Source organism: Oncorhynchus tshawytscha, linkage group LG29 (genome assembly GCF_018296145.1).
Source record: "Oncorhynchus tshawytscha isolate Ot180627B linkage group LG29, Otsh_v2.0, whole genome shotgun sequence".
Classification (NCBI taxonomy): domain Eukaryota; kingdom Metazoa; phylum Chordata; class Actinopteri; order Salmoniformes; family Salmonidae; genus Oncorhynchus; species Oncorhynchus tshawytscha.
In genome coordinates, this window is record NC_056457.1 from 17,206,102 (window position 1) to 17,218,800 (window position 12,699).

At 44.3% G+C, this 12,699-nt stretch overlaps 1 protein-coding gene across 5 annotated transcripts in view; it reads right to left on the reverse strand.

Annotated features, from left to right (window-relative positions):
- The window catches only part of slc12a7b (solute carrier family 12 member 7b), a 72,871-nt gene that overhangs the window by 52,919 nt on the left and 7,253 nt on the right, over nt 1-12,699 (reverse strand). Inside the window, exon 1 of one of the 5 annotated variants that reach the window (XM_024392766.2) lies at nt 8,516-8,976. The exons of the other annotated variants lie outside the window; for them this stretch is intronic. Within the exon in view, the coding sequence (XP_024248534.1) occupies nt 8,516-8,630 (115 nt within the window). The 5' untranslated portion in view covers nt 8,631-8,976. Of the gene's footprint in view, nt 1-8,515; nt 8,977-12,699 lie in introns of those variants that run through there. 5 annotated transcript variants of the gene reach the window in all.

The window sequence follows — 12,699 nt, forward strand, 5'->3', positions numbered from 1 at the left end:
AGAACACATATCTCATTTCTCTCCTAACCCTCGGGCCAGTCTGAAACTGGTGGAGTGAGAGAGACAGAGTCCAGACTGAGTGATTTTCACTTTCACCAGTGGAGGATGAAGTGCATTTGATTGTTTTTGAAGTAGGTTACATGGCCGTTTTGTAATTTAACGCTCTTTTATAAGGCCTATAATTCTGTCATCATAATAATGACATTACATACGGTTGCTATGAGCTGACGTATGCCGTCATTAGCTGTTTATGACATCTGCGAGACTATGTAAGCCCTTATGACAAAGGGTTCAAGTATGTAGAGATATGGTCATTCAATCAAATGTAGGCTATTGTTGAATATGTTCTACTCAGAGCAGGTTGGTGTTGAGCCATTTCCTGAGGATATAGCATGGAAACCAACTTGTGTTAAGTAATAGTCTGCCAATGTGAGGGGGAGAAACATGCAGGAGGCTTATCAGTTGTGCCACATTGAGGGTCAAGCACCCAGGAGGGGGGCTTTGTGGGGCGGGTTCATAGGGCTTAAAAAACAGAATGTGTGATTGGAGGAGGCCACCGTAGCTCTCTCGTCCCAGACTCTCAACAAATCCGTTCAACCGTTTTTTACCAACAAACCACAGTGATACAGAGCCTGTCAATCAAATGAGTGCGAAAGCATTCGCAGCCATGTTGTACCAACGTTACTCTGTGAATCTGGATGGGGTTGTGTAACCTGTCGCTGTGTGTTTGTTTGTGGGCATGCGGGTCTGCTTATGTGTGTGTCTGGGAAAACCCTCAGTGTTGATGACATGAAGGGATGTGGTGGGGCCTACAGATCAAGGCCCGGGTGAGGGGGGAGAGAGGGGGAAAGGCTTGAGGGTGGGTGCCCATTATTCAGAGAACAGAGATACCAAAGAGAGACTCTTCATTCATAACCGCATACACAACCAGCTTCCTGTGCAGTACACACACTTCCCCTACAGCAAACAAGTGTAAGAGGCCATGCTCTTTTTGGGACATGTGACTCCCTCCCTTTCTCCAACTGCAAACAATCCCAATGAACACATTAGATTATGCAATCCTCAGTCGAGGGAAGGCACTCACAGAAACACCTTGAATCGGTGTGTTTGTTCATAGAAAACACACCGATCACTTGCTCTAACACCACTGGGTCTGTCATGTCAAATAAAGTCCCCCTGACAAAAAGTGCTCGATGTGTTCTAGCTTCTGTTGCTAGGGCTGTTGATAAAACTGGCAAAATTTGGACCGGATTGCGTAATGAATCAAAGCGTCCGTTGCTATGCTGGTTGCTTGGCTCTATTTGACCTCGTAGATGTAGCGAAGGAAGGAGGACGCGGGCAGTACTAGTTCCATTTCACCACAGAAATGCTCGCTCAGTCCACACAAAATTATTACCTCAGAATTGCTCTCCAATGACAGTGTTTTTGACGGTGACAACCTGCTGACTACCTGCTGCTTCAGAAAAATATTGTTAAATAGGAAGAAATGATTTAAGCTGTTTTTAGATAGATTTTATGTTGACATTGCAAGCTACTTACCTCAGCCTGCCTAGTCAGCTAGCTAGCTATCCAGACAGACAGTTTGATTTAGCTAACGTTATATAGCTTGCTAAGTGTTATAGTAGATTTCTGTTTGTATGTAGCTTGCACTTTAATGGTATCCCTCGAGGAGATTTTATTTGTATCTTTCCAACCAGGCGAAGTATTACGAAGGCATCACTGATCTCGACAAGAGGCGCAACATTCTTAAGTGGGCAGGGAAATTCACAATTCAGGGTAAGGTTAAGCAGTTAATTTCTATTAGATACCTGGAAGGAGTTAAATACAACCATTTAACAAACATTTTTCATCTAGCTATAAGTTAACCCTGATCAATCAAATGGATAGGTGTAAGCAATTATGGTAACTTAGACAACTCGTTAAGGGCAGTTTTCGCTAGACAGAGAGAGAGAGGAAGAAAGTGAGAAAGAAAGTGACAGGGAGAGAGAGAGGTGGGAAGAGAGTGAAAGACAGCAATATTTGGAGAGAGAGAAATAGAAAGACAGCAGTGCAAATTTACTTAAACTTGAGTATTTCAACAACTCTACCATCGACTGTCCGAGACACCCAGGAGGTATCCCATCCACCAGATCCAGTTCGGATCAGTCTGATACTCTGTGTCAGAAGGGGACAAGCTTAAGGTAGGATATACTTTCAAAAACGGTTGAAAAGTACATATCTCCCCTTCATAACACTTCACTAATCCATCAAATGTTCTCACAGGTGGCTTATGTCGGACTGGAGGAACAGGGGCAGGTAAGTCCAGTCACTGGACTAGAAGACACTAGTGAGGTTCTCATCACTAGTGTCCAACAGGGGCAGGTAAGGCCAGCTGCTCTCTGTGGCCGGATGGAGGACCTTCGGGAGGTCGTTCCTCCATCACACTCCTGGTTAGACAATTTTACAATTGATCATGCTCAAACTCTTTTGCAGGAGCAGCATCCAGAAGTAGGCTTCCTCGCAGTGGGAGGCATCGCCATGCTGTCAGCAGTACCAACACTGGCCCAGGGGTTTGCCCAGATAGTCCATCTCAAGGCTAACCACTGGGTCACGGTAAGTTACCTCCGCTGCCAGGTAGGTACTGTTAAGGTGTATGACTCCAGTGGTCACGACACCACCCCAGAGTTTCTCTCACAACTCACCGCTCTCTTATCTTTTCCAGGGACCTCTGTGACTGGAGTGGCCAGCAGTCGGGCAGCAGAAGTTGGTTGGTAAGTACAGTTGAAGTCAGAAGTTTACATACTCCTTAGTCAAATACATTTAAACTCAGTTTTTCACAATTCCTGACATTTAACCCTAGTAAAAATTCCCCATCTTAGGATCACCACATTATTTTAAGAATGTGAAAATGTTAGAATAATAGTAGAGAGTGATTTCAGCTTTTATTTTTCATCATATTCCCAATGGGTCAGAAGTTTACACACATTCAATTAGTATTTAGTAGCATTGCCTTTAAATTATTTAACTTGGGTCAAACTCGGGTAGCTTTCCACAAGCTTTCCACAATAAGTTAGGTGGATTTTGCCCCATTCCTCCTGACAGCTGGTATAACTGAGTCAGGTTTGTAGGCCTCCTTGCTCATACACGCTTTTTCAGTTCTGGCCACAAATTCTTTATGGGATTGAGGTCAGGGCTTTGTGATGGCCATTTTGCCACAACTTTGGAAGTATGCTTGGGGTCATTGTCCATTTGGAAGACCCATTTGCGACCAAGCTTTAACTTCCTGACTGATGTCTTGAGATGTTGCTTCAATATAGCCACACAATTTTCCAGCCTCATGATGCCATCTATTTTGTGAAGTGCATCAGTCCCTCCTGCAGCAAAGCACCCACAAAACATGATGCTGCCACCCAAGTGCATCACGGTTGTGATGGTGTTCTTCGGCTTGCAAGCCTCCCCCTTTTTCCTCCTAACATTACGATGGTCATTATGGCCAAACAGTTCTATTTTTGTTTGGTCAGACCAGAGGACATTTCTCCAAATAGTATGATCCTTGCCCCCATGTGCAGTTACAAACCGTAGTCTGGCTTTATGGCGGTTTTAGAGCAGTGGCTTCTTCCTTGCTGAGCAGCCTTTCAGCTTATGTCGCTATAGGACTCGTTTACTGTGGATATAGATATTTTTGTACCCGTTTCCTCCAGCATCTTCACAAGGTCCTTTGCTGTTGTTCTGGGATTGATTTGCACTTTTTGCACCAAAGTACGTTCATCTCTAGGAGACAGAACACGTCTCCTTCCTGAGCGGTATGACGGCTGCATGGTCATTTTCTGTAATTTTCCAAGCTGTTTAAAGACAGTCAATTTAGTGAATTAAGTGAAATAATCTGTCTGTAAACAATTGTTGGAAAAATTACTTGTGTCATGCACAAAGTAGATGTCCTAACCGACTTGCCAAAAATATAATTTGTTAACAAGAAATTTATGGAGTGGTTGAAAAACTAGTTTTAATGATTCCAACCTAAGTGTATGTGAACTTCCGACTTCACTGTATATAGCAGATGTATCGGTATTGTATTGCAAGTAATGTTTACAAGCATGTAAATATTTGTATATTTTTCCAATAGTTTGCTGGTAAAATGTTGAAACTTGCTCGAATTGGCTGTAAATGTATACATTTGCATACTAAATGTATTCATTGGAAGTTACATTTTCAATTGACTGAAATTGACTGTTCAGCTGCCTAGTTCCTTACTGGTCCTTAACCCCTTCTCCTTAGCCATTCATCTTTTGTGCCCAATTCCAAATCAAACTTCAGGCCAGGGTTGGTATGGAATTGGACATTGGTTTCTAGTTAACGTTTGCATATCTGGAGGTTCTAGATTTGTGTATGTAATATGGCCCAGAGCCCATTACACAGCAGGGTTGAGTCATCACCATATCACTACACCTATCCATGCCCCATCAGGTCAAACACTAAAGATTAAAGGCCGTAATTTAAAAAAAAATAAACATTGTCGGCCTGTACCTTGACGTGGTGAGAGGGCTTCCAACTAAACCAGGCCCATGTTATTGAACATTAAGTATCCTCTTTGTTTTCTTCTCCATCCCACCCCCCTGACTGAGACTGGCTGCCTGTCAAGGACTTGACGTGGTGAGAGGGCTTCCAACTAAACCAGGCCCATGTTATTGAACATTAAGTATCCTCTTTGTTTTCTTCTCCATCCCACCCCCCCTGACTGAGACTGGCTACCTGTCAAGGACAAGTGACAGGAAGAACTCGCCGCCACACCAGTCTCTTGATTCTGCCTCTTCTTTCTTTCTCTCTCTCTCTCTCTCTCTCTCTCTCTCTCTCTCTCTCTCCTCTCCCTCCAATGTTTAAGACATTGATTTCATGTTGTTGAAATGTTAACAAGGCACCAAAAGTGGTTTGAAGTAATGTTATCATCATTACCTAAACAGCTAAATTATCACGGAAATCAGCTTTTTTTTAACATAGCGGGGATGAAAAGAACGGAATTTTGGCTGTAATGATCATCCACATTTCGACGCATTAGGTCATTATAGGATACAAACTAAATTGAAGGAAGGTGCTTTCACACAGAGGTATGGTTCCTGAGTTAATTAATCAATTAACATCCCATTATGCTTACGGTAATGTAGAAAAATACCGGGCAGGCCATTATTTTGGCTGTGGGAGCAATTATTAGGAAATGGAAGACATACAAGACCACTGATAATCTCCCTCGATCTGGGGCTCCACGCAAGATCTCACCCCGTGGGGTCAAAATGATCACAAGAACGGTGAGCAAAAATCCCAGAACCACACGGGGGGACCTAGTGAATGACCTGCAGAGAGCTGGGACCAAAGTAACAAAGCCTACCATCAGTAACACACTACGCCGCCAGGGACTCAAATCCTGCAGTGCCAGACGTGTCCCCCTGCTTAAGCCAGTACATGTCCAGGCCCATCTGAAGTTTGCTAGAGAGCATTTGGATGATCCAGAAGAAGATTGGGAGAATGTCATATGGTCAGATGTAACCAAAATAGAATGCTGAGTTGCATCCAAAGAACACCATACCTACTGTGAAGAATGGGGGTGGAAACATCACGCTTTGGGGCTGTTTTTCTGCAAAGGGACCAGGACGACTGATCCGTGTAAAGGAAAGAATGAATGGGTCCATGTATCATGAGATTGAGTGAAAACCTCATTTCATCAGCAAGGGCATTGAAGATGAAACGTGGCTGGGTCTTTCAGCATGACAATGATCCCAAACACACCGCCCAGGCAACGAAGGAGTGGCTTCGTAAGAAGCATTTCAAGGTCCTGGAGTGGCCTATCCAGTCTCCAGATCTCAACCCCATAGAATTTTTTGGGAGGGAGTTGATTTGCACTTGCCCAGCAACAGCCCCAAAACATCACTGCTCTAGAGGAGCAGTAATAAATTCATTAAAAATCCTACAATGTGATTTTCCCTCCTTTTCCCTCATTTTGTCTGTCATAGTTGAAGTGTACCTATGATGAAAATTACAGGCCTCTCTCATCCTCTCTCATCTCTCTCATGGGAGAACTTGCACAATTGGTGGCTGACTAAATTCTTTTTTTGCCCCACTGTATGTCAAGGCCCAACTCCCTATTAAGACACAGTATGTTGGTGTGTCCGATATTTTGGCAGTTACCTGTACATAAGATAAATCTTACAGTAGTTTCAGGGTGAAAATACACATCGGGGATACTGTACTACACAGGACTTTAGACAGACAGTGTGACTCTGGCTGCATGCTTATCAATTGGTAACGGTTACTGCACATCTACAGTACATAGCAGGAGTACTGCTAGAGATAACAACACCACCACTGCAACAGAGAGTCTGGCGAGGTAGTCTGGATTTAAACTATACCAGACCTGGGAAAAACAGGAAGCACATGCCTGCAGAGATACACAACAGATTGAACACTGTGCCTACTGTTTTTTTGCATTACAGAATGTTTCACCTGCTCTGTACAGTGACTGTGTCCATACTGGTAGGTTATAGCCAATCCATGTCAAGGAAGGCCATACACAAGCATGGTAAATCAGCTAGCGGCAACCTCATGTTAAAAATCATCCAACTGCATTGTTTTTCATGTCCACTGAGCAAACATGCCATCAGCACAGGTTATTTTGGTCAATGTAAATCCTAATTGGACAAACATGAAAAGGCACTGCTTCTCATTTGGGGAGAACTACATTTAGCTCAGCTCAAAATTCTGTTTTATCCAAACCACAAAAGATACCTGTTTATAGAAAGGGCTGTCTTTTCCAAGCCAAGGCCAATGGAACTAGCCCAGTTGTTTAGTTTGGCTGGCTAGTGCAATATGCTAAAAGCACGATGACTTTAGCTTCGTAGACCTTTGAGTGCAATGCATAAGTGCATGCTACATCTGAAATGGTTTACTTGTACCCTGTTATTCAAATGGTTTTTTTCCCCCTTCTTTTTTTGTTGAGCTCAGGAATAATTTGACACAGATGTCAGCTTTGTGTTCAGTTCCAGTTTAAATACTCCTAAAGAATGAGGGAGAGGCAGAAAGAGACAGACAGAGGTGTTGCTTGCCTTCCCAAAATATCTGGTGGGGATGTAAGCACAAAATATTGGGGGTAAGACAATACTAACAAACACCTGAAGAAGAGGTCATGATTGTGTCAAATTTCCCCATGTTTTTCATGTTGATCTAACCAAAGTCTAGTATTGTTATTAAAGGGGAGTGAGTGTTATGTACTATAAAGCAGAAACCAGACCCATTAGCCAACAACTAGACCAATCAATAACACTGGCTGCTATCTGACTCTTGCTTTCTCGCAGTCTGAGAGTCAACAACATCAACGCATGGGGTTTCAAACCCCTTCCCAACAGACAGACCCCTGCCAGACAGCTTATATAACCTACCATAATGGACACCACTCTTCTTCCCAGTCTGTAGAATCTCACACAGTGGGCGGCCGTAATTGTGCATCGCGATGGAAATTAGGGAGGAGGACCCTGATTGGCCCTCGCCTTGTGAAACAGTAGGAAAACTAAAAAACAGTAACAACTGTTTGGCACAACAATGGGGGCTCTGTGCAGTTCGTTAGCACAGACTTGTGGGAAGTTAAACTTAATGACCTTCCCTCGTTAGGGCTTGTAATTAAGAGTTGCTTCTGGTGTTGAACATGGGAAAGATGATGCAGTGGAACAGCATACTATATAATAATAATACAATTTAGCAGACGCTTTTATCCAAAGTGACTTAGTCACGCATGCATACATTTTACATGCTCTACCCACTGAGCTACAGAAGAGCACATGGCATCCCTGGGGTAAGCTGTGTAGTAGCAACACATAGTAATTTGTAGCAGTACGTTCATGGAACAAAAAGACACTTGTGTCTTATTATGCCTCTGGATGCTACAGCTAATTATTTCTGTCAAATGTGACTGTGGAGAGACTGAGGGAAGGGGACAATGAGATGAAGAAGTGTGGCAGCGTAGCACTGTTGAAGTGGATCAGAGAGAGAAAGACAACGAGAACGAGAGAGAAAGGAGGATAAGTGGGAGTCGTGGCAAAAAGAAAGACAGGCATCGGAAGCACTTCTTTCACTTGAGTGTGTTGAGAGGTCCAGAAGGGTGTGACTCCATCTACTTCATTCCCAAAACCCTCAGAAACACAGCCTTAATGACACTAAACAAAAACCCAGTTCAGCCCAAATGTACAGCCAAAGCAATTCTATCCCTAAAATGAGCTGGCCACTTCTTTATTTGGGTCAAGAAAGTGACGTGCTTCAACCTTTCCCTTATCAACCATCACCTCCCAATATACGTGATCCAATACCTGTATCTGATAACACAACCATGTTCATCTAATATACAATATACAATATACAAAACACAACTACAGAGTCATGCTCAGCCGCAACTTAGCAACAGATACTCTAGCCCATTGAAGTAACGTGCTCATCTCCCTTGCAGGGTGGAGGGAGTGAGTTGTGTGGAGAGCAAAAGCCCCCAAAATCCTTCTCTCACCTGGGAAGGGGGCATCCTCGTCTTCCTCTCTGAAAACATTGTTGTCATCTACATCATCGTCCTCCCGGGACTTCCTGCCATCCTTCACAGGAACCACTGTGAAGTTTGTAGGCATTTTCACACCATGTGCCTCTCAGCGTTTTGCCTGTCCCTCTCTTATCTCTCTCTCCTTGTTGGTTCTGCTTCTCGCCTCCTCTGTTCAGTTGTTTGCTTTGTTTTTATTCTAGGTATCTCCCTCTCTGTCCCTCTGGGCTCGTGCTCTGCCGTTGGTTCGAAGTTCTCCGTTTTTACCCCTATCGCTTGGATACCGGGTGCCCAATGTGACCAGCCCTCCCTCTCCAAATACGGAAACGCTAAACTGCCCCGCCCTGTAGAGGAAGGCACGGCTCGACACACACCGTAACGTCTCGATCTGCCCGGGGTCAGCTGTATTTCACATACTCACTGCACAACACACTACTGTCTGTGTGAGAGCACAGAAAAAGGAAGCGGACAGCATTGATAATGGAGTTACACTGACGGGGGTGGGGTGACATTACTTCCTCTCCTTGGTCCTCTAAACCACACACCCTCACAGAGAGAGAGAGCTCGGCTGTGTCACAGACACACAAAGAGGAGGAGGAGGGTTTGGAATAAGAGCCTATGTGGGGTTATCAGCCCCAGTGAGAGGGGTAGCCACTGGTGAAACTGATCGTCCTGCTTATCTCTCCAGTGTGATTCAGAAGGGTTAGCAATGCCTCCCAGACAGCCCCTTCAGGCAGCGATGGAAGGACACACTCTCCTCCATGGCGCCTGGCTTGGAGAGGTTTAGATAGTGTGCCCATGTGACTCCACTGTCTACAGCGTTGCTGTGTGTGAAGCCATGGGAACTCTCACTTCACATAAATTACCACAGAAAAGTATTGTGTTACTGTTAAATCATTCTAGTATTTTAACAGCCCTTCCCTCAGCAGATAGAATAACAGCCCCAGGCCAGTTTCAGCCCCAAAGGAGGATGACAGAGTTCTGGCAACAAGGACACATCTGGCCTATTCTCTCACAGCCGAGTCAAACACAATCGGAACTCCTCCTCAGAATATCACCAATGTTCAGGAGGATCAAACCAGCTCTGAATACTGGAAGTCAGAGGGGAGGGGGGTGCCTCCTCTGGAAGTCCAGAGAATAGATGTTACGAGAGCAGCACTCTCACTTGCATATGAAGCAGCAGCCCGTGTCCGTTTCAGAAAACAAAGGGTACTGTAGTCACGTACACAATGACTGCTCAGGGTCAGTGTGTTTCTTCAGTTCAAGTGGTGCCCTGTTGCATTTGACTAGCCAACAGTGGCAAGAAAGAGAATCTGTCCATGGTGCTACTTCCAACTGCTTGTCAGTTGTAAAACTGAGTATGTGCAGGTAATGATGTTTTTCCTGTCTTTAGTCCCAGCATGTAGAATATTCTGAAAATGTCCTGTTGACTGAACATTGATCTGTTCAGCTTATGTGTTCTTCACACTTGTGAGTTGACGTGCACAAACAGTTGCACTCGTCTGTCGTGTCCGATACATGTTCTGGGAATCAGTGATTGCAAATTGCATTAAGCAGGCAGTGAGGCAGGCTCTGACAGGGGTGGCCAGGAGCAGATAATATTCCTCCTCTTCCGGTAAAGAAGAATAGGCCTCAGCAGTGCTTTAGCTACCTAGGCTAACACAACTGGAAGGTAGCCTAGAGGATGGAGACGGGCAGAAGCTAACCAACGCTTTGCTCGGTTTCTTCTGTCCACATCTCACAAGTGTTTTCCACCAGTACAGAATGGTCACATGCATAGCCATGTTCATCCATATCAGTTGGTCTGATAATGTTGAGAAAGCAAATCCTGTTTTCAAGGAATCCCGTGCTATTGAGGAGTCGAGAATTGACTGTAGCATGCAGACTACCTAAGGCTGTCTTAGTGTAAAACGCTCCAGAGATCCAGAGTTCCACACTCTGCCAGTGTGCCACAGCCTGAGGGGCAGAGAGGGAGATCATAGATGATCCATCTTAGAGAGTAGAGGAATGTCTAATCATGAAGGATTTGACTTTGTGTACGGAAAGAATCCCTCTTCACATTCTGAAGTCATTCCAGGGTGGTTGGAGGGTAAGGAAAGGCAATCAGGGGGGGGGGGATATTGGAAAATACCTGGGAAACAAACTATCTACGGTGACTATAGATGTGGCGGATGCACCCAGTGTAACTTCACGTTTATTACGGGCAAGGCCATACCGATTAAGCGCACCATTTCATGTTCAACAGAAAATTTGATATATTTCTATTTGTGGTCTATGCCATGTAGGAAAAACAAAAATTGCTATGAAAACAAGGATTGCAGAACACAGGAGTAATATCAGGACCCTTTGACCAGAGAAACCCTGTGCCTGCGCATGTCATGGAGGCTCGTCACAACATTGGCATCGAACACGTTAAGACTCATAGGAGAGGCGGAGATACTGATCATCTATTATTGAGAAGAGAATTGTATTGGATTGACTGTTTGTGTACCATGTCTCCTAGAGGTCTGAATCAAGAGTTTGATATCAGACCATTTCTTACCTGAATGTTAATTTACTTTGATTTGTCTTGCCTTCCAGGTTACCCACTTGGTCATTTTGTAAAGATATATTATTTTCTGAAACCATTACATGCACCCATCTCATTGTTATATCAAGGCAAAAGGCGAGACCCACATGCAGACACAGGAGGCAAATGGTTGGAGTCTTACAATGTTAATTAATCAAAAGGGGTTGGCAAGAGAATGGTCGTGTACAGGCAAAACCAGGTCAGAGTCCAGGAGGTACAGAGAGGCAGACAGGTTCGTGGTCAGGCAGGCAGAATGGTCAGGCAGGTGGGTACAGAGTCCAGAAACAGGCAAGGGACAAAACCAGGAGGACTTAAAAAAAGGAGAATGCAAAAAGCAGGAGAACGGAAAAACCACTGGTTGACTTGACTAAACATACAAGATGAACTGGCACAGAGAGACAGGAAACACAGGGATAAATACACTGGGTAAAATAAGCGACACCTGGAGGAGGTGGGGACAATCACAAGGACAGATGAAACAAAAAACGGTCACTTCCTGATCTCATTTTTGGAGGTTTACAAATGTTTTTTGCACCAACCATGCGTCACGTGAGGTGAAATGTGTATATTTTGGGACGTGAACACTCAGTGTGTTTGACCTGACGAAGATCCGTGTCGAAGCGTTGTCAATAAAGCGGTGAATTGGGAGCTTTAAGAGTGTGCGGGCCTTCTCGTTCTAAAAACAAACCATCTACGACACTGTTGGAAACAACTGAACAGGGCTATGTGGCCAAAAGGGTCAAAGGTCACCAAAGGGTTAAACAGTGTCACAGATCAATGTGTTGAGGTCACACCATGCCATCCAATGTAGGTCAACAAGTAACTCCAAGGTCTGTTCCCTAAGGTATTATTATTCCTTGTGTGTTACCAATAACCTATACCACACCTGTGTCTCCTTTAAATAGGCAGGGCAGCATGAGAAGCTATCAGCCATCTTATTTTGCATTACTCTGGCATGTACTTGAGGTGAACTATGAATTTCTCCTGCGCTCTGGTAACATTTCCATAGATTTTATTGATGTCAAATTCCCAGGAGGCTGCAGAGGGGAGAATGGCTCGAAGGGAGCGAATGGATTGTCACCAAACACCTGGAAACCATGTGTTTGATGTATTTAATACCATTCCACCAATTCTGCTCCAGCCATTACTATGAGCCCGCTCTCCCCAATTAAGGTGTCACCAACCTCCTGTGGTCAAAGTGATGATTAAGTAGGTGGTATATAGGCTACATAAACAGCATACCAAATATAAATTGAAGCTGGAAGCCAATGCATTGAATAGAGGGGAAGGGTGCAGGGGATGGGACTTCAAGAGAAGGTTACTACCTTTCAGAGTAAGATCTAAAAATACTATCTTTTGCCCATTCCTGGCACAGCAGATTGTATCGTATTGCTTGCCCTGGCCGCAATGTGGAATATCGAGCGATGGGGAAAAACCAGAAACGCAGAGAGAGATAGGGTTTCTAATGGATCCACGTCAAAGTACAACCCAAGGACAGTTGGCCATGTCTATAGACTGCGCTTTCTCAATGTTTATTTACACTTCCTTCCTGTCCATTGAGAAGATTACAGGCCAAGTCAATTACCCTTTT